At 60.7% G+C, this 20,810-nt stretch overlaps 1 protein-coding gene across 4 annotated transcripts in view; it reads right to left on the bottom strand.

Moving 5' to 3' along the window:
- Positions 1-20,810, bottom strand: part of LOC112664200 (cytochrome P450 26B1) — a 30,396-nt gene that overhangs the window by 3,850 nt on the left and 5,736 nt on the right. Inside the window, exons 1-6 of one of the 4 annotated variants that reach the window (XM_035700640.2) lie at positions 17,019-17,605; positions 16,568-16,646; positions 11,290-11,514; positions 2,289-2,564; positions 1,872-2,027; positions 73-357 (exon numbers count right to left, since the gene is read on the bottom strand). In XM_035700640.2, coding sequence (XP_035556533.2) covers positions 73-357; positions 1,872-2,027; positions 2,289-2,564; positions 11,290-11,514; positions 16,568-16,646; positions 17,019-17,590 — 1,593 coding nt within the window. In that variant the 5' untranslated portion in view covers positions 17,591-17,605. Of the gene's footprint in view, positions 1-72; positions 358-1,871; positions 2,028-2,288; positions 2,565-11,289; positions 11,515-15,056; positions 15,728-15,784; positions 15,801-16,567; positions 16,647-17,018; positions 17,606-20,810 lie in introns of those variants that run through there. The other 3 variants (XM_025453538.3, XM_049095670.1, XM_049095669.1) reach the window with 3 other exon arrangements.

The following is a 20,810-nucleotide window of genomic DNA, read 5'->3' as shown; positions in this document are numbered from 1 at the left end:
GTCAGCACCCACCCCTGACGCAGTGTTCCCAAGGCGCCCCGGAAGCCCCAGCCCTGCAGGGCCCAGCCTCACATCCAGCTCGAAGGTCTGCAGTACGGTCCGGTAGCCACCAGAAATGGGTGTGAACAGGCGCATGACCTCCTTGATGACACAGTCCAGGTAGTGGAGCCTGCTGAGCGTGTCGAGGCGCAGCGTGCCCTCACAAGGACAGCCGCCACTGTGCAGGATGCCCTGGGCCCGCAGCTCCTCCCGGAGCTTCTCCAGCACAGCTGGGTGCTTCAGCAGCTGCATGATGAGTGAGGTGCTGGCGCTGGCGGTAGTGGCATAGGCTGCGAAGATCAGCTCCAGGGTCCCATCCTACAGTGGCAAGAGGTGATTCAGGTTCAGCTGGGCAGGCCCAGTCTTGGGCAGCCCCCCTCTGCCAGTGGTCCCCCATGCCCCAGGGTCATCCAGCTGGGCCCTGCCCCTGGGCCCCACATTGCTATGGCTTTCAGACCATGATGGACACAGGTCACAGGGCCAGTCCCCTGGCTGCTACAGCCCAGGGCAGAGGCACTAGCCTGGGAGTCCCTTGGGGTAGGGCTGCTTCTCACTCACTGCTGGATTCCTGAGCCAGCCTGAGCAGGCCTAATCAGTGCAGTGAACAACCAGAAGAAGAACAAATCCCAAGAGGCCAGGCTCTGTGTGGGCAAGTAGGCTAGATCTGCAAATGGGCTTTCCAACTGACCACTCTGGCCCCTTTCTCCATCCCCAGGACATCTGGCAGGAGGTCAGATGGGGTTGGGGAGGTGACCTGAGACCACAGCCATGGTGACCTGTGCCGGGACAGCAGTGAGAAGGCTAAGGGGAGGCAGCCCCCAGAAGACTCAGACCCTGCCAAGGCTCTCAGGAGAGCAAGACACCTGAGCAATGGGTGCCCCCAGGCAAAGGTCTCAATAGGCCATCTTTGTCCCAAAGCCTGTATTCTACAAAAGAAGGACTTGGGTCCCTGACTTGCATGGCACCACCTATGGGTCACAATACTTCTTATGAGAAGGGAAGGTCACTGGAGCACCCAATGGTTCACCAGGGGAAAAGCTGCAGTCAGACTAGGGGTAAGCACAGAAGGTGGGGATGGAGAGGTATGCAGTAAGTCTCCACAGGCACCTGGCAGACATGCAGGTGGCCTAGTCTAGACAAGGATGAGTTAACAAATCCCTCTTTGGGTGGTGCACCCACCCTAAAAAGAGGCAGGCAGGAATCCTTCTTGGAGCCCTGTGTGGACAGTCTTGGTGCTAGCAGCCCAATTGGGCTTAATCAGTGCCAGGCAGGCCAGGAGAGAGCTTCAAGTGCCACCACCTTGAAAGGGCTGGTGGGATAGGAGGAGACCAGAGTGAGGTCCAAATCTCCCTGCTCATCCCCAAGGGCTGAGGCTGCTCTCAAGCAAGGGACTTCCCTTCTGGGGACCATGAGATGCACCGAAATGGTGAATATTTGGGGTGGAGGGAGGTGAGGAGGTCAATAAAGCTGCTGGCACTGAGGCTGTCCAGAGGTTGCTAGAGGCCAATTTTCAGCATCTTCTCCTAAATGGTATATGAGATGGTTGGGAGCAGAGGGGGATGGAGAGCATGGAGCCCAACTGCTGCGGGGGACCCACTCAGTACCAGGACTGGGTGCACAGAAGCTGTGGTGGGGGGCAGCCCCATGTATTGTGGGTATTTCTCATCCTCCCCGTCAGACCACATACACAAAGCAGGCTGGCTGGGTCCCCCAGCCCCAGGCAGTGATGACCACCACAGCTGCCCAGAAACAGTCCCTGTGGGGAAGGGAGCAGAATGGGTAGAAACAGAACATGGGGTGCTCATGCTGCCCTCTGGAGAGGCCGCCCCCACCTTTAGCTCCTGCATGGTCATCTCCTTTCCGTGCTCCTTGCTGCTCTCAATGAGGATGTCCAGTGCATCTGAGTAGTCCTTGCCCTGGGTGCACTGCAGCTTTTCCCGGATAGCTTTCTCCAGGCCCTTCTGCAGGATCTGCCGTGCCTGAATGCCCTGAGGGGAGAAGGGGGCCATGTGGTCACTGGAGAGGAAGGATAGTGTCACCAAAGGCCCCCTCCCAAATCCAGAGGGACTCCTCCCGGAACTTCCCATCTCAGCTGCAGAGAGCGGCAGGCGAAGGCTCTTCCCTCCCCCATCTGCTGACACCTCGCCTCTGCCTGTGTGACTGGTGAGTGTCCCGTGGTCAGCCACCCTTGCCCTCAACGTGGGCTAGTGGATGTCCATCTCCTCTCTTCCCAGGTCCTAGGTGCTCACCCGCCGGTAGCCGCTAAAAGGCAAGTCGACAGGCAGGGAGAAGACGTTCTCCACAAATTGCTGGTAGACTTCGAAGAGGTGACCAAGGTCCTCTTCAGGGATGCTGAAGCCCAGCAGCACACGGATGGCCATGCGGAAGGTGAGCTTCTGCGTCTCCTGGTACACGTTGATGGCCTCAGGGTGGCTGCTCCAGGCCCGAAGTGTGTCCTGGATCACCAGCCGGATCTTGGGCAGGTAGCTCTGCAGGGCCTCGTGACTGAAGATCTTGGAGAAGACCTGGAAGGCAGGGGGCAGTTGGCCAGAGGAGCTCTTCCAGGGCCCCACGGAAGCACGCACCCAGGGCTGTGGTCACAGATACACCAGGTCCTCATTCCCACCCAGCTCCACTTTCCATCTCCAGACACAAACCTTGCTGGCTCCCCTGCTCCAAACCCCCTCCTACTGCGTGTGCCTTGGAGCAGAGGCAGGGGAAAGAGGATGAAAGCACAGTGCACGGGCACTTTTATTCAAAGTCAGGACCTTCCATGTTACTCACAGGGATATCTGAGCTGTCATCTCCTTTCCTGACCCCCAGAAAAAAAGCATGAGCTCCAAACAGTGGCAAAGCCCCCGGGACTGGGCAGTCCAGCGGCCAGCAGGTCTGCAGAGGAACTTGCCCCATCCACAGCAGGGGCCTATTCCCAAATTCCCAGGCCTCAGGGCGGAAGGGCCCAGGAGGAGTGGAACACAGATGCGTGGACTGGACAAGGAAGAGGTGGAAAGCTGGAGGTGGCTAGTCTCCACTGATGGAAGAACAAGAGAATCTGAGGCTAGACTGCAAGCAGGACTTCCTGAGACACCCCCCCCCCACCACCACCACCACCAATTGCTCCCATTCCCTGGGCAACACCTAATGGGTGGAGATCCTACGGAGTCTGTTAATAGCTGTGCCATCAAAATGTCTTCAACATGGCTGAGTCAGGAGGCAGGGGGATGGGGACAAGAGTTTTCTACCCCAAAAATCACAAGGCTAAACAGAAGCCCATTTTGATTTCTTGCATCTTCCTGGTCCATTTTAAGTAACCAGTGGGTCCCCATTTCCACCTTCTCTGCCTTCCAACCTCATGTGTCCTCAGTAACCCCCTCCTGTCCCCTCCTTGCCCAAATGCCCCAGCACGCAGTCTCAGGCTGCTGCCCAAGGTTACAAGAAAGGGTAGAAGGTGAGTTTATTTACTGATGCCCTTGCGTCTCACTCGTTAAGGGACATCCTCTATCCACCCCACCCCAGAGTCCGGAGCAGAAGGGAGACACCCCCACCATCACCGAGGGAAGGGTCATTGGGGAAGGCGGAGAGGGGAGGGACAGCGCAGAGGAAGGGGACACAGAGTCCGCTAGCTCCCTTACCCTGCCCCGCGCAAACCACACACACGCGCTCACCCTCCCCGCCTGTCCCCCAAACACAACCACCGCACAAACTGTAAATGTGAGAATTTCCCCTGCAGTCAGCTCGAGGAGGAAAAGGTAACATTTTCCTGGCCTCAGCTCTGCATGGCTAATGGGAGGGCTGGTTTGCAGAAATAACAGTGCCGGTCCTTCAGTGGCCCAGCCAGGCATTCACAATAGCACTTTCATTCCCAAATTCCCGGTGGGCAGACGGAGGGAGGGAAGGAGGCCGGCGAGGGGCAGAGAAGCCAGCACTGTTTGGGGCTGCTCCTGCCATGAAGGGACAGCTGAAATGCAGAAGGACGGGAAGTGGCCAAGGGCAGCCGGGGTCTGAATGGGTCACTCACACCTTGCTCAGCTGTGGGGGTCCCGGGAACTCGCGAGGGAGGCTTCAGTGGCCACATCCCTTCAGAGGGTTCTGGCTAAAGGCAGTGCTCTCTGCCTCAGCCTGCCCCTCACTCTGGTATCCTTAGAATTTCCAGTTCAGCTCCTGATCAGAGTCTAATGGGGTGGGAATGGGGCCCTGTCCCCAGAGCCTAGTGTTGGCCAACTATGGGCCCTTACAAAACAGCAAGGTGCTCATCAGGGAGGCAGAAAGGTACTTTGTGGCTACCAGGCCTCGATGGGGAGACTGGAGGTGGAGGCAGGCAGAGATAGGGAGGCTGTACCTGGCCTAGAGCTGGTCGGCTCAGGGCCACCTGAGGAGTATGGTCATGGAAGGGGTAGGGGCAAGGACCGGCCAGGGCCCCCAGCCAACAAGACACCCCAGCCCAGAGGTGGGCATGTGGAGGAGCCATGCAGACCTAGATTGGTCAAAGTCCAAGCCAGCTAGGCTCTAAGTGCAGTGGGGTGGTGGGGAAAGGCAGGCTGGCCACCCAGAGACCTGTGTTTTAACCCAAGACCACACACCAACTCACTGCACCACCGTGGCCAAGTCATGCCCTCCAGCCTCAGCTTCCTCACCTATGAAATGGTAAGATTGAACGGGGTGACTTCTGTGGCTCCTTTCAATATACAGAGGACATAAACACCAACACTTAGGTGTCCCAGACTAGATGCTGCCCCCTCCAAAAAGCCCAGAACCTGGCACTGCCTGAATCACCTGGTTAAGCGCCTACCAGGCCCCCACACAGACACCGTACACAGGCCACAGTGGCCCAGGAGGGGCCATCCCAGGGTTACCAAAGGAGGCTCTCTGAGGACCCACGCCGCACTGTGAGGAGTCACCCGCCCATGAGCCCTGTCCTGCCCCAAAGGTAACATTCTCTGCGCCCTCTAGTGATGGCCAGTTGAATTGCTCCTCTGCAAGCCTTGGGGTCCAAGGAGGACAGGAGGACCCAGGGGACATGCGACTGGGGAGATGGACTCCAAGGGTAAGGGTTCCACGCGTCACTCCTAGGTAGACAGGGGTCCTAAGCAGAGGCTGGAATGACCCCAGGAGGCCCTCTGCCACCCCACACCTGCAGGCCTCTGGGCTGGGGCTTCTGGAAACGTCCAGGGCTCTTTCGACCCAGCCCAGGACTCACCACTGGCAGCCAGCAGGTTACTGTGCTCTCTGGGGCTCAGCTTCCCCACTGGCTTCATGAGGGGTCTAACTGGATATTTTTGGGTCCCTTCCCGCCTAGCTGCCCCATCTAGGATTCCTCGCAGAGGCCCCCTGAGGAGGGGGAAAGGAGAAGCAAAGCAAAGGGAGATAGGCAGGCACTCTGAGAGTCAAGGGACTTCCGCTCAGAGGTCACGCAGGCCATGACCCTACTTCCAGCCCAGCTGTTCCATCTGCATCAGGGCCTCCCAGGCACTAGAACTCCAGGTCCTCATCCCTAGGTCAGTGCCCAGGATTAACAACAGAGGCACTTCCTGCAGCCAGCCAAGGCAGCCCAGAAACCACCACCTACCACAAAGGCCAGGAGGGGGTGGAGGTGCTGGCGAGGGCCGCGGGAGGCCTGGGCCACGTCGGGCAGCCGGGGTCAGGACCCGGGCACATGGGAAAGTGCCCAGCAGAGCTGCTAGTGCGAAGAGACAAGAGACGAAAGGTTCCCAGCCCCCAGAGCCGCCTGCCCTGACCACAGTTGTAATAGGAGCCAGGGCCGCTTTGTTTCCCTCCGGAGCTTCCCTAGGAATTCCCAAAAGCCAAAAGCGAGCCAAGAATGTTGGACAAAGGTCATCGGGAACCAGCTCTGGCCCAGGCTAAGCCCTGCAGAAGGAGCAGCAGGTATGGACTTCCCACCAGCGTGGGTGCCCGGAGAGAGAAGGCCGAGTGTCACGGGAGAACCGGGAGCTCCCAGGCACAGAGGCAGGGTGGACGGGCCCCCACCTTGAAGGGCGTGCTTAGAAACCTCCATCAGTTTCTCCAGCAAAGTGACAGGCTCAATGGCCTTGTCCCTGCTTCTCTCTCAGCCCTGAATGGGAGGGGGTGGAGGTGAGGCACCAGGGGGCTGGTCAAGGCTCAGATTCTCCATAACTGCTTCTACTAATGCTTGCTTCCCCCTCCTGCCTCTCGCTGGGTGCCCCTGGGAGAAGGGCTGCTCACTGGAGCCCTAGGGCCCTGCGTGCTGACCCGCTCAGCCAGATAACCCCGCCCCTTCTCAGCTGGTGGCTGCGGCTGAACAGATGGACAGACAGCCTCTGGACAGGCCTCCTCGGGAGTGGGAAGAGCCGGAGAGGGAACCTACTCCTTGGGCCAGTGACTCAGACTGGGAGGAATGGAAGCGGCTGGCTGCCCGGGAGGGTGGGGGCCTGGGCAGGCTACCCGCCGCCGAGCAAGGAGCCAGAGCCCGAGCCGCAGCCTGCGGAGTGGAAAGAGCAACAGAGGGCAGGCAGGGCTGGAGCAGGAGCAGCCGTCAGCACAGCGCTCGGTGACGCCAAGGTGTGTGCTTTAGTCTCAAGTAAGGGGGAGGACGAGAGAGGACGTCATCTTCCCAGATGCCTGGCATTTCCACTGGGCCTTGACTTCACCCTGGCTGCCTCCACTCTGCCACTCTGGCTGGGAGGGGCTGGCCCAGACCCCCCAGGCTGTGCACGCTTCTGGGTCCCAGACACCTATGGGAACAGAGCGCCTGTCCCCCATTTAACTCTAGCTCTGTCTCCCCTAATGGTTCCCCCCAAGACACAAGCACATGGTTGGGGAGGGAGGGCAGCACTTGGCAGCTACCTGCTAAGCCACAGAATCCGAAAGGTTAGGTTCACCCAGACTCCCATCCCTCTTCCAGCCATAGCAAAACCCCTCAGAAAGCTGAGGCCCAATGGGGGAAGGGCCCTCCCAATGGCCCAGTCCAGGCCACGACCACCAGTGGCCCCCACCCCATCTCCCCCCACTCCAAACCCCACTGATTCAAGATCCACCCTCCACCAGTCCTGGGGGCTCAGAATTTATCTAAGAGCCCTAAGGGGACCCTCCTTTATGGCCAAGCTTATTCTCAGGGGAAGGCCAGCTGTTCTGGTTACTGTGTCCCCGCTTCAGCACTTCTCATCTCCTGGAGACGCACCCCCAACCCCAGCCCTTCAGTCCGGCAGCCTGAATGGATACACTGGCAGGCACAGGGGGCCTCAGGGCCAGAGCAGACCCCAGCCAAGCCTGCCCACTCGCTGTCAAGGCCAGAATTGTCTCCCAAGGCTGGAAGAGTGAGCAGACACATCAGCATCACAGCCTTGGACCCCTCCCTGCCCTGGGAGGACAGAGAAAGGAGGGTAGAGGGAGGGGATGAACTGGCCAGACCACTCGCCCCCTGCCTGGCACAGGGAGCAGTGTGGAGGGAGGCACCCACTCTAAGGCGCTCTGGCGGCTGGCTGGCCATGGGCTCCCTCCCCCATTGACCTTCAGAGAGATCGGCTCCTGCCACCCTCCCCCTCAGCAGCCCCTGTACCCACTGGCTGGTGCTACAGTAACTTTTGAGTGAAGGACTTCTTGGGCCGGCAGAACAAAGGCCCTGTGCTCATGCCAGGGGGCTGGAGCTGAGCTCTCAGTCGTTGCCCTGCCTGGCTGTGCCGCCCACCTTCCTATCCCTGCCCTGCCTGGCAGGTGGAAACTTCTGCCCTCAACTGAGCTGGAGAGACTCTGCAGCCAGAGGCTGAGCACTTGTCCAAAGGCCATCAAGAGCCAGTCTGAGCTGGCCTCCCCGAAGACCCCCAAACCCTCCTGGTTCTGCCCTCCTGCTGAAGCACTTCCTGGACTCTCCACCCCAACACAAACTCCAGGATGTACAGGGTTTCTGCGAGAAGTGCAGTGATCCTGAGCCTAACCTCCAACCCTACCCAGGACAGGCCCAAAGGCCAAGTCAGTGAGGGGTGGTATGTGGTTAGGCAGGGCTTCTTACTCCTGCCTCCAAAAGCCTGGGGAGCTGTTCCCCCCACCTTAGCCTTGAGTACAGAAGTCCCTGTAGCCAGAAGTCTGGGTTGGAGGGGCAAGAAAGCCATGCCTGGGGTCTCTAGGACACCAGGAATTCAGGATGAAGTGCATCCTCTGAGATGCTCTCCACATTTTGACAGGGCTACTGTCTGAGGCCCCCTAAAGCTGCTGGCCTTGCAAAGACACTCAGAGGAAATGCCTGATTCTGGGCTGTGGGGCTGTGCACTGGGGCTTCCATAAGTACCCCTAATTCCTCCTCTGTGTCTCTGACAACCTCCCCACACCCTTCTACCCTACCACACTCCATCCACCCTTCTAGGGCAACACCCCAGCCTCCCTGCATGCAAGGAGGGATGACATCCCTCCCCCATCGATCAGAGACACTCCATCCAGGCCCCCCAAGAAGGGACAGAGTCTGAGGTAGTGCCTATAGGGACACAGACCTGGCCTCTTAAGAGGATTCTGCTAGACTGGGCAAGACTTTCTGGACTTTCTGCCTGGCAAGCCCAGCCACCTTGGCCCTAGACCACCAGGATAGGAGGGCAAACACCTGGAGTGCAGCGATGGCTGTATGGAGCCCCTTCCCAGCACATCTGGTCAGACCTCCCAGAGAAGGGGTGGGCCACCAGCCCCAATGGAAACAGTGACGCTCCTAGCTCCCTGCCAGCCGGCCCCAGCACACCTGGGCCTTACTTCCTGTGAGTACATTCTAACCAGGCCTGGGCCTGGCCCAGCTGCCTGCTCACTAGCCAGGTCCACGACTGCAGCATGGACTGGATAAGGCAGTGTGCACGGCACATCCCCCCACGCTGGCCAGGCTGGGTCCTCGGGACACTGGGGTCCAGCAGACTGGCCATTCTCTCCAGGACCAACATCAGCCCCTGAAGACTGACTCTCTTCTCATCCATCCAGCTAGACTCTACTTCTTGAGGCAAGGACCAAGTTGCCCACTTTTGTGTCCACCTGACCCACAGCCTTCAATTTGGTTCAGTAAACCTAAGTTTGTGGAACATGAATTAGAGAGATTTGGGGGGAAGGACCCTTTTGTCCACCCATTTCCCATAGGACCCAGACATATGCCACATAGCAAACATGCACCAGGACACTTAGAGGGAGGGCCCGTGCACTGTGTTCCCGAACCTCTGTCAGGATGAACTGTTTTTTGGCGGCTTCCTATCCCCAAGGAGCTAGGGGATAGGGTGCCCCAAATAGGGAGACCATCAGTGCTTCTTCTGTGGCTCTGTTCCGGGGCCACTGCCCCTGCCCCTGCCCCATCTCCACCCCCCATCCCCCCTGGAGGCATTCCTCTGGCAGCTTTCTCTGTGCCATCTTCTTCCCCCCTCCCAAATGGACAATGTGAGCCAAAACCTTGGGGCTTTCCAGATGGGCCCTCCCCACCTGGAGGCCCACAGCCAAGTCAGGCACAAGGCGGGTGGAAGCACAAGACAACAGCCCTGCCCCAAAGCTCTCTGCTCCCCCAGGGTCTCAAACTCTGGTCCTGGCCTTCTCTTTCCTCCCAGCACCTCCTCCCCACCCCATCTCCAGCTCTGGCAAGCCCAGGTGGGCAGGATTCAAGTAGGGCTCTGCTTGGTGGCCCAGAAACAGCTCTTCCCGTGGATGCCTGTGTTGCATGCCCTGTCCTGCCCTTTCTTTGCTTCCTGACCTGGTTCAAGTCTCTCAAACACGCCAAGCCTCAGTGTCCCCTTCTGCGAGAGGGGGACAATGAGTGTTTTCCTGTCAAAGCCTCTATAAAGATAAAATGAGGAAGCAGACATAGCCCCTGGAGCTGGGGTTTCAGAGTCTCAGGCTGTCTCACTCCTTGGAACGGGCTTCGGGTGGAGTCATAAAGACTAAGAAAAAAAATAGTGTCTTATAAGCCCCCTCCCAGCCACGCCCCATCTGTCCCCTGGACGTGTGAGCTGTTTCCTGCTCTAGTGCGGCAGATGCGGGAGACTACTCTAGAAGCTCCCTTCCAGTCCCTGAAATCCGTGCTCTCCGGGGAGGGGGCTGTCTCCTCCGTCAGACTTTGCCTCCTTTTGTCTGCCACGGAGAACTACTCTTCACAGGCAGTTGAGAAGACCGCAGCTACGAGACGAATTCCTGCGTTCACAAGGCCCTCTTCGCATGGACTCCCGGTGGAGGGGGCTGCTCACGGTCGCCCCCACGCACCCCCCGACTCTGCCACTGCGCCCGGACGAGCAGAGGCTGCGGCCTCTCTCTCCTTTAGGCTTCAAACCGGGATGGGTCCCGCGACCCAGCGGACAACAGGGAGTGAGGGGCGGCCGCGCGCAGCGCCCCCCCCCCCGCCCGCCCCGCCCGGCGGCGGCTCGGCTTTCGGGTTACTGCAGTTCAAACAGCACGTGCCGCCCGCGCTCCGAGCCGCCGCGGCGGCGGGGCGGGGCGGGGCGGGGCGGGGGCTGCGCGCGGCGCGGCGCGGCGCGGCGAGGGGGCGGGGAAGCAGCTCCGTGCGCGCTGGCTCGCCGCCTCCGCGCCTCTTTTAGGCGCTCGGGAAATCCACGGGATAAACACCCGCTTTCTCTTCCTCTTTGCGGGAGGGGGTAGGTGCGCCTTGATCCCCCGCAGCGCCGCCGCGGTTCCCCCACCCTTTGCCTTTCCTCCACCATCCAGACCTGTGCGGCGGTGACCCAAATTCCAGCCCCCCCCCCCCGCCCCGCGCCCCCCGCCCCCCTCTTCCTAGGCGAGGCCCTGCAGCCGTCGCGCACAGCGTGCTCGGCTCCCCGCGCCTGCCCGCGTCGCCCTTAAGCAACCAGTGGCAGAAAGGCTAGGTTTGGTTTTACAAAGATCCGTCTCCAGTCCTCCGAACTCCTGAGGGAAACAGGGCGAAAGGGGGAGCATGGAGCACCGTCTGCCCTTTTCTCTTTTCGGTTTTGGGGAGCGCGCGAGGACAGGCGTTGGACGACGCCCTACTCCTTGCACGTTCGAGCTCGGCCCACCTCGCCTCCCCGCAACAGCCACCTCCGGACCTGGTAGTGGGACCGGCACAGCGCGCCGACACACCCGCCGACCCGGAGGAGGCCTGCGGGCTCTGGATCCTGCACCACAGCCGTCTAGACACGGAACTGTGGGATCCTCGAGCACGGTGTGAAACGGGGGCGCAGATTCCGGGTGGGGGCGTCCCTGGGCTTCCACAGACTCCTCTCACCCGAGACGGGTGCACGGAAGAACGGGGTCAGAGCAGGGTTGCGAGGCCCCCAACCCAGACAGAGCTCTTACCTTGCGCTTGTTGCGGTGGATGTCGCCGATGGAATTGGCCACCGTGTTCGGGCCCAGCAGCATGCGCGTGCTGCGTGGCCACTCCGTGCTCACGAGGTGGTGCTCGCCCATGAGGATCTTGCGCACGTTTTCCGCGCCTGTCACGCGGATCAGCGGCCGCCCCAGCAAGTGCGTTTTGAACACGTTGCCATACTTCTCCCTTCGCGACGACTGGAAGCCAGAACCCTGGGGGAACCACGGAAGACCCCCGTCTCAGGGCGTACATCTCCAGATGGGATGTCCCGGAGGCCCACCCCGGAGGGCCCGCGGAGGAGGCGCAGAGGATCCCGCCTGGGCCACCAGTTCTCCTGCCCACCCCCCAACACACACACACACGCACACGCACGAAGGTTTTATTTTTCATAGTATGCACAAGAACCAGGGAGCAGGGCCTAGAGGATAATAAATAACGCAGGAAGGCGGGAGGCCCGGGGCACCCCTCGGGAGGGTGTTTTTTGGTAATGACTTGCGGGAGGAAAACGGTATCCCGGACGGCGGGACCCGAAGCTAGAGCCTCCGCCCCCCTCCCCCTCGCTCCCCCGCCTCACGCTCCGGAGACTCTCGGAATAAATATTTCCAGGCTCCCGGCCACGGGCTGGCGAGACCCCGCGGGGTGGCCGCAGGCCAAAGATTATTTATAGCGGTGAGCGGTGCGTGCCCAGAGGCAGTCACTCCAGAAGGGGGTTGGGGTTTCCTCCGTTCTCAGGGGTGGGCCGCGAAGGGCCCCGGCGGCTCTCTCAGGGATCTGCAAGGAAGGGTCACGGGGCCGAGAGCCGCGATTTCCCTAATGCAGTCTGCCCGGGGAATAACCGAGGAGGGTTGCGTCGCCGCCCCCGAGTTTGGAACGAGAGCTGGGAGGACGGCGCTCCCCGCGGGGCGGGGCGGGGCGGGGCGGGGCAGGGCGGGGCGGGGCGGCCGTCACAGGTAACCGGATCCCCCGCGGCCGCAGCGACAGCGCGAGCCCTGGACGCCCAGGCCCCGGCCGGCGCGCAGACGAGCTGGCTGAGCGGGCCCGGCGCGGGTACCGGAAACCGAGGGGACCTCGGAGGGGCGGGGGCGGGGGCGTCCCGCTCACCTTTGACGTCGGCGCTCGCCACCCCACCCCGCGTTAACCCTTCTCCCTCCGGGGCGGCCACCGGGTTCCAAGGGGAGGGGCGCCACCTGTCCTGCACGCTCGCTGGGCCGCCGCCGACGTGCGGAGGCAGATGCCGTACCTACCGAGTCCTGCGCCCCCGGAGGGACAGCGCGGCGTCCCCTCTTCCCGGGTGGGTCCCCCTCCTCACTTTGCTTTCTTCTGCGGAAAAGTATCCTCCAGCTAAAAGTGTACACACCCCAGCACTGCCGAAAAGTGACTCTGCAGAACCCGGAGCCCTAATCGCTTTTCCACATGTGCCTCCGGCCGCGGCGCGCGACAGGGAGCGAGCCCAGAGCGCCCGGGCCTCCGAGAGGGGGGCTGGGCCGCCGGGGGACGCCACCCCACTCCCAGGTTGGCGGCGCCCCCCCACCCTGCCGCCGTTCTAGACGACGCCTACCCCTTTAAGAGGAACCTAGGCGAGGGTGGAGGTGCGACCCGGGGCGGGGGGGGGGGGGGGAGTTGGGGAGCGGGATTCCCTCCCTCCGTCTGCTGTACCCGTCTCCCTCGCTCCGTCTCACTCTCCGTCTCTCCTCTCCTTCTTTTCCTCTGTTTTTCTTTTCTTTCGACACAAAAGTTGGGTTGTGAATTTTCCGAGGTCGCCGCCGCCTCTCTCCCGCCGCCCCCTCCCGCCTCTGATCTGCCTAACTATAATTAAAGTGCGTTTTTTGTGGCATTAATAAAGAGTTATTTGTCCGCCGTTTCCACGGTCTTCACAAAGAGGACTTTCATAGGGGCAGCCGCGCGGGCCGCGAGTCCAATTTATACAAAAATGTTGTATTTTTAGCCCTAGGCTCTGTTTAGATGGCGCACGGTGGAAATGGAGAGCCCTTGGAGGTCCCCCCGTAAAATCTGATAAATGACTCCAAAAAAATAAAGCTGGGATTCAGAGGGCTCCCATTAACCCCTTCAGCGCTCTTCTACAGGCATCCCCCATTTCCCTCCCACCGCGGGGTCCAGGGCCCCGCGGGCTGATGGAAGGGGAGGCGGAGGCCTGGTTCCCCGTCTGCTGTGCGGGTTGGTCGCGGAGCCCCGAAGGCCCTTGTGGGATTCGGAGGAAAGGTCAAGGGGACATTCGGGGTAGCAGAGAAAAGGTCAGGAGAGGTGGTGGGGGGGGAGGCGACAGGCCACAGACTCCGCAGATTGTCTCTAACTAGACAGGAGCTGATGCCCGCGTGAGTTATTTTATTTCCTAACTTCTCGGCCAAAAGCCTAGACCACCGCCGCAGTTAACTCTTTAAGTGTGGTGGCGTGGGAGAGGCCCTGGGGATTTCTTTACGGAGGAGGGTAGCCCCGTTGGTTAAGGCGGACCCCACCCCCACTGAATGGACATCCCCAAAAGAGATGGACAGATTCTGGGACTTGGGAGGACCACACCGCAGAGGAACCTGGCGCCCCCCTCCCCGCCCCCGCTCCGCTGTCACTTGGCGCGGGGCGGGGCTGGGCGGGGTGTGTGTCTCTGTGTGTGCGCTCGCGGATTGCACGCGTCTGTTAATTTCAAGCTACGCTTTCTCACTTCTAAACCCACAGGTCCCTGCTGTCGCCTCCCGCCTCACCTCTCCCTTGCCGGGGTTGTCTTCAGGACATTCATCCTTCTCTTAACTCCCATCAGCATCCTCCGGACAAAACAGGTGCTCACGCGAACAGAACACACATCCCGCGGTTAACCAGAGGCGCCCCCCACCACCCAAAAGAAAAAACCTGGTGTATATCAAGCTGTAAAAGCGTTTGTCCAGCACTTGACGAGGTTAATTCCAGGTTAATCTCCCCATTACTTACCTGTGTCTGGTCCCCGACGCACCCACCGCCATTATCACCAGCAGTGTGCGGTTGTGTGGCGTCTAGCAACACACACACACACACACACACACACGCACACACTTTGGATTTAATAGACCAATCCCAAATTTCTCTCCTCTGCTGAAGTGTCCCCACCCAATAAGTAAATAGACCCTTTTCCTTAAAAGCCGAGAACCCTCGGGTCTCCGGCTTCTCATCTTCCTTGGGTCACCTCCTTCCTTCCCCACCACTAACTTACACTTCCCTGGACCGTGGACAGGGCAGTTGTACCTAGCGCAGCCGACGACGCGGCAGGAACACAGCCGGGGTCTTAAAGGGGGCAACTCTGGCTGCCACTGGCTCCTTCCTCTCCCCGACTCAGTTTTCGGGTCCCAATGACACGTCCAAAGCCCCCGGAAGCCGACGGCGACAGGGGCCTGGAGCGCGAAGGGGAGGCGAGAGCTGCTCAAGCCCCGACGCCCCCTCCGGCTCGCAGCGCGCGGGGAGCCCGCCGGACCGTCCACGCACCCTTGCTGGGCCGCCCGCGACTGGAGAAGGTCAATCTTGGGAGCCCTCTCGGGTCCAGGGGCCTCTCCGCGGCAGCCCCCAGGCTTTGCGCACCCGGCGCGGATGGGCTCCGAACCACGCCACGGGCGGGCAGGGGAAGCCCGGGCGGCACCCGCGAAGAGGAGGGAAGGGGCGGGGCGGGGACCGGTGCCTTCAGGCTCCCGGCGCCCCCTGGCCGGCCCGCGGCTCCAACGGCCCCGCGCTCGCCGCTAGCGGACCCCGGAGAGCAGCGGAGCGAGCGCACCCTTACCTGTAGCAGCCAGTGGCCGGTCTCTCCGATGAGCGGGAAGCCCATGGAGCCCTTGGGGATGGGCAGCTTGCAGCTCTTGTCGCGGGTGGCAGCCCAGCGCAGCTGCCACAGCTGCTGCGACACGGCCAGCAGCAGCGTCACCGACACCAGGCACGCGGCGAGGGTGGCCAGCGCCGACACCAGCTCCAAGCCCTCAAAGAGCATGTTGGCGGCCGCTCGGGGGATTGGCTGTGTCGGCCGCGGCGGGGGAGGGGAGGGCCGGATGAGAAGGGACGCGAGCGGCGGGGGAGGGGAGGCTGCGGCCGGGGGTCCTGGCACCTCCAACCGAAACAGAGAAGGAGGAAGGGGCCGAGGGAAGGGGAGTGGAGGCTGCGAGGGGAGCGGAGAGAGGGAGGGAAGAAATTGCCTAAAAGAAGAGAGAGAGAGGAGACACGAGGCGACTCGGAGTGTAACTTTGTTTGTTTGTTTGTTTGTTTGTTCCCTTATAGCGGGTTTAGGGGCTGCTCGAGGGGTGGTGAGATGAAGCCGTGAATCAAGCTGGTGGATTAGCTCTCCCCGCAACCATCACACTCGGAAAACTTTGCAAAACTTTGTCCAGCGGGAGCCTCTCTCGTTAAGAGCTAGCGGAGAGAAAGTGCGATCGATTTGTCAAAAGTTTTCCCCTCAAATTCCTAGGTGGAGAAAAAAAGGGAAAAAAAAAAAATCTGAATGCAAAAATTCCAACGAACCCAGAAACTTTGGGGGCGAGGGGGAAAGGCTCCCCCCTGGCCGAGGCGAGCGGCGGGGCCCGAGCCCAGCGTCCCCGGGCTGCCCCGGGCGGCGCGCCCGAGCCGCAGAGCCGCCGCTGCACCCCCGAGCCGGGCGCGGCGGGCGAGGCGACGCGGCGGGCGCGGCGGCCGGAGCGCGGGTGCGGAGCGGGTGGACCGCAGTCGGGACGGGACGCGGCCGGCGGCAGAGCGGCGCTGGGGAAGCGGGCGCTGGGGAAGCGGCGGCGGCGGCGGCGGCGGCGGCGGCGGGCGGGGTGAGGCGGGGTGGGGTCGGGGAGGAGGTGAAAACCGGAGCTGGGCTATTGTATCAATTAAGAAAAGGCAATCCGTCCCGGGACGCAGTCTGTCGGCTCTGGAGTTGCTGCTGGGGGAAGAAAGGGGGAAAAAAAGAAAGGAAGGCGAAAGGAATGAAAGAGGGGGGAAAGCAGGAGGCAGGGTTTCAGGGCTGGTGGTTTTAAAAGCTTCTCTCAATGTGAATTTGAGTCCAAAGCGAGGCGATGCGTGTGTTTATATAGAGGCGGGAGGCTGCGCCGTGGGCGCTCCGCCAGCCCGCCCCCCCCCCCACCCCCATCCAGCCCCCCCCAGCTCCCCACCACCGCCCCCCCCCCCCCCCGTGCTTACAAAGCCGGAGGCGTGGTGAGAGGCCGGCGGCCGGAGCGTGTGAGCGCCCGCCGGCCTCCCGCCCCGCCCCGCCCCGCCGCCCGCCGCCCGCCGCCCGCCGCCCGCAGCCCGCCCGGGACCCACTTGTAGCAGCCGCAGGATCAAACTCAGTTCACCTCTCGCCTCCTCTTCCTTCTCGCCGGCGTCTCGCTGAGCCCGGCACCTACAGACGGACGAGAGGAGACACACACACACACACACACACACACACACACACACACACGGTGCGCTCTCGCACAGTGCCCGCTTGGCTGCTAGGCTACTTCCCTCCTCTTTTCCTCCCTCCCGGCCCCCGGCCCCCTCCTCCCGCCCGGGGCAGTCCCGAGTGGGCCGTCGCCCCAGCGGCCGAGGTCCCCGCCGGACTGCCCCTCGATTGAGGTCCTCCGAAAGCCCCTGGACTGTGCTTGGGGTCCCTGGCTCCAACCCCGCGGAACCCCGCCGGCTCCTATCTCCCGCGACCCCTCCACCCTCCCATTTGCCCCTCCCAGTTCCCCCTGGCCAGGGTCCCTCATCCCGGATCCGGGCATCCCCAAACCTCGGACGCCGAGGTCTCTCCGCCACCACTGCCCCCATCCCCTGCAGATGTCTCTCATCCTCCAAGACTCCGAGGTTTCCCTCTCCCCGTCCGCGCCCAGGGCCGCTCTCGCTGCAGCCCTTCCTCTCGGGGACCCCCCTAACTTTGCAGTCCCCCTCCGCCCCCCGCAGCGTCGGAGGAACCCCGGGGCCGGCCTCGGTGAGTGTCCCGCGCCGAGGACAAATGCCGCAGCCCGGGCACCCGGAGGCGGGAGGAGTCCGGCACAAACGTTCATTGATACAAATGGGTAAATAAACACGCTGGGCGAGCGCGGCCACCTTCTCGGGGCGGCCACAGAGGGCCCAGCGCGCGCGCCTGTGCGAGGTGTGCGTGTGGCCCGGGGCCGCACCTGCGTGCGCGCGCGTGTGTCCTCGGGTCGGCCCGACATCTGCGGAGCGGGGTGGTGTGTCTGCGGGTTTATGTGTTCTCTCTGGAGCCATATGTGTGTCTGTGCATCGGTGCATCCGTCTGTCATCTGGCCTCTCCTCCCGCGTGGCTGCGATACATGGAGCTCCCCGCGCCAAGCGCGGCATCGTCTAGCTAGAGCCTGGCTCGCCCTCTCCCGCAGGTCCTTTTCTCCCCCAGCCCCCTTGTCTCTGCCGTTCGCTCTCTCGCACTCCCAGAGCAGAAGACTCGATATCCCACCTTCAGTCTAAAGTGGTGTGCGTGTAAACGAAACTAGACTCCCCTTTTAACACCTCCCCTGCACCCAATATCCTTCTATTTTGGAGTTCACCAGAAGAGAGTGCGTGTGAGCGTCTAAGGTGTGAGCATATGTGCTGTCCCTCCCTGTGTGCGCGCTTCGGAGGTTGAAGTGGCCACAGAGATCTGAAAGCTGGTCTCCTGCTTCCAGAGCTCTGGCGTCTGGACTCTCACTCTCTGCCTTGGAACCCCACCTGGTGGACAGTTGCAGTGCTACAGATCGGGGGGGAGCGATTCGCGTTCCTCCCGCCCTCAATCTTCCTTGGCACTGGGCAATCAGCCCCATAGGGCCTGCCAGTCGGCTCCCAGAGGGCTGCCTTCCCTCCCCAGTGCCCTCGGATTCCCCCCCGCCCCCCCCCCCCGCCCCGGGTAGCTTGGGGCTGAGATATTCACAAAGTTCCTGTCAGGACTACTGTGGCCTCAGAAATACAAAGCTAGAACACACCATCACAATGAGGAGGTTTCACAGGACAGTCGACTGCACTGGGGACCCAGGAGTGGTGAGGCCAGCATCACCTTGCTCCCTATGTGGGATTGAAGCTGGGTGAAAATGGGGCTGGGGCGGGATCGTTGAGTCCCCACTATTTTGAAGAGCCCTAAGAGTCTAGCCTGACCCCCAGACATAGCACTGGCCCCACGGTGGTGAAATGGGCAAGATGCCCTTGGGGAGCCCACCCATAGGATCACCCATCTCTGAAAGGATGCACATACATACATCTGTGAAACGATGGGCACACAGCCTTATCGAGGTACTGTCTATCTGCACAGGCAGATAGTGAGCACACACATATACGTAGGAAGGCATATGCACTCTGAGAAGCGTCATCAACAAATTCACACAGCGCCCACCTCCCAGCCACCAACATCAAAAGTCCACAAGAGTGTCTCTTCTGCGGGATCATAGCCCCAGAAGTCATTGTGTTTCCCCTTCCCTGTCCATGCTCCTGGAGATGGCTTTTGTGCACTTCCCTCCCCTCCTCCTCTCTAGTGGCAGAGTGGGAATTTGGAGGGGGCACAGGGAAGTCATTCTGAGTCCTTCTTGCTCAGCCACCAAAATGGGGTCCTGGGGAATGTCCACAGGAACAGCACAGCCCCACAACAATAGTTTCTGGATTTCCTAATTGGAACCATCTCTTTGCTCAAATCCCAAAAAGCACTTAGGACAAAAGAGAAGAAAAGCCATGGTGGTAGAGTTTTCTAAGATGTGCCAGAGACGCTGGAAAAAGTACAAATGCCGGGTGTGTGGAGCAGGCTAGCTAGGAGGGGCCAGGACAGAGAAGGGTCAGCGACTATCGTCACCAGTCGGATTCCATCAGAGGACATTCCTTCATCCACCTCAGATGGACTTCTGACCCTGGCCCCAGACCTCAGTCTGACCTGTCACCCTGACCTAAAACAAACCCCGGAGCCTAATTTCCAGATTGACCCTTAATCCTGGTCACAGATTGACCCTGCCCCTGACCCCAGACTGAACCCCAGTCCTCTGGAACACCACCCAACCTCTCCTTTGGCCAAAGGAATGTGGCTGCCCCCTCATGCACTGCCCCAAAGGGGGTCACGGCTCAACCCATGAGGCTCAGGGAGCAAGAGTGGGCTATGGATCGGAATATTTTTCTCATCCTGGCCTGAGAATGATCACCTGTTCCCCTGTAAGCATCCGTCTCCCTCCAGGCTGCTGCAGCTAGTATCCCAGGAAATCCTGCACACTCACCCCCCCCACCCCCACCCCCACCCCCACCCCGTCTACAAGTCTACAATCCTTTTTCCTGAGGCCCAGGGCACAGCCAGGGCTCCAGCTACTGCCTGCAGTGCTCTGAAACCTTGGCTTACAGCTTGTGTTTCATATCCCTGTAGGCCTCTGGACACCTCGAAATCAGTCAGAACACACTGGGGATCAGTCGTGGGGATGCTGGTTCAAATGGACTTCTGCATGGATAGACTTTGCAGCGCTTGGCAGAAGGGGCAGAGAGAATATGGGGGACAGGCTGCAGGCACTCCTGGAATATGCACGCGATGGGCAAGATACAACCTCTGTCTGCATCCTCTTCCTGGGCTCTGAAAACACCCATCCACAGGGGCAAGTCTCCCTCAAAGCCCGCTCCTCATCAAGAGCTCCCCAGGAATGTCCCGGATGTTCTATGCCCAGAGGAATCTGGAGGCGTTGCACCTTTCAAATTCCTTATATGTGTGCAGCGCGTAGAGCCCACACGTCTCTTCTGCAGCACTATTTTGTCTCATTTCCACACAGCCCATGAGATAATGCTCTTCTTAGGTATTAGGCACATTACTTTTTTGTATTGTTGAGAAAACTGAGGCCCAGAGTCCCCTTCCCCATCCTCACCGTACTGCCCTACTGTCTCTTCCTCCAAGCAAGCACACAGCCCTGTGAGACTTGAGATCCTGTCCCCCATGGCAGCTGCCCCTTTGTTTAACGTCCATTCCGACCATTAACACTGACGACAGAGTTGTCAATTTCACACTCAATTTTGCATAGTTTTGGCTCAGATTTTTAAAAATGTACACTTACTTTCTTTTCACTGAAACTACCTCTGCTTCTTCCAAACAGAGCCAGAGGATAACAGTGAGCAGAGAGCAGAGACCAGGAGCTGGTGGACAGGAAGCAGAGCTGGTATTCAGGGCTGGACAGAGTTTATGCAAGGCCTTCCAGGTTTCCCGCCTGGACTGGGATAGTCTGGGCGCAGGGGTAGAGCTCAGAATTTCACTTCAGGAAGTTCTATCTGCTCTTCGCCCCATCCTGCCTTGCTGGCATCCAGAAGTCCTGGGAAATCAGCTCCCTGCACCCCTTCACCCTCCACAGGCCTCAGGCTGGTCCTCATTTCATCTGAAAACCTCTCAGTACATGCTTGCCACTGGCAAGGCCCCTTTCCTGAAAAACCCCAAGACCAGTGGGGAAGCAAGATTCTATTTGCTTCTGAGGAGCTGTGTAGGAGAGGTCTCACCCCAGGACACCAGCTCCCGCTCAGATCTGTCCCTCCACTGCTTCTCCAAAACTGCAGGAGAAACTGCTACTCGAGTGGTGCCACTTTGGCC

This window comes from Canis lupus, chromosome 17 (genome assembly GCF_003254725.2).
Source record: "Canis lupus dingo isolate Sandy chromosome 17, ASM325472v2, whole genome shotgun sequence".
NCBI lineage: Eukaryota > Metazoa > Chordata > Mammalia > Carnivora > Canidae > Canis > Canis lupus.
Note: the sequence above shows the minus strand (reverse complement) of the source record. Positions and strands in the feature narration are given on the sequence as shown.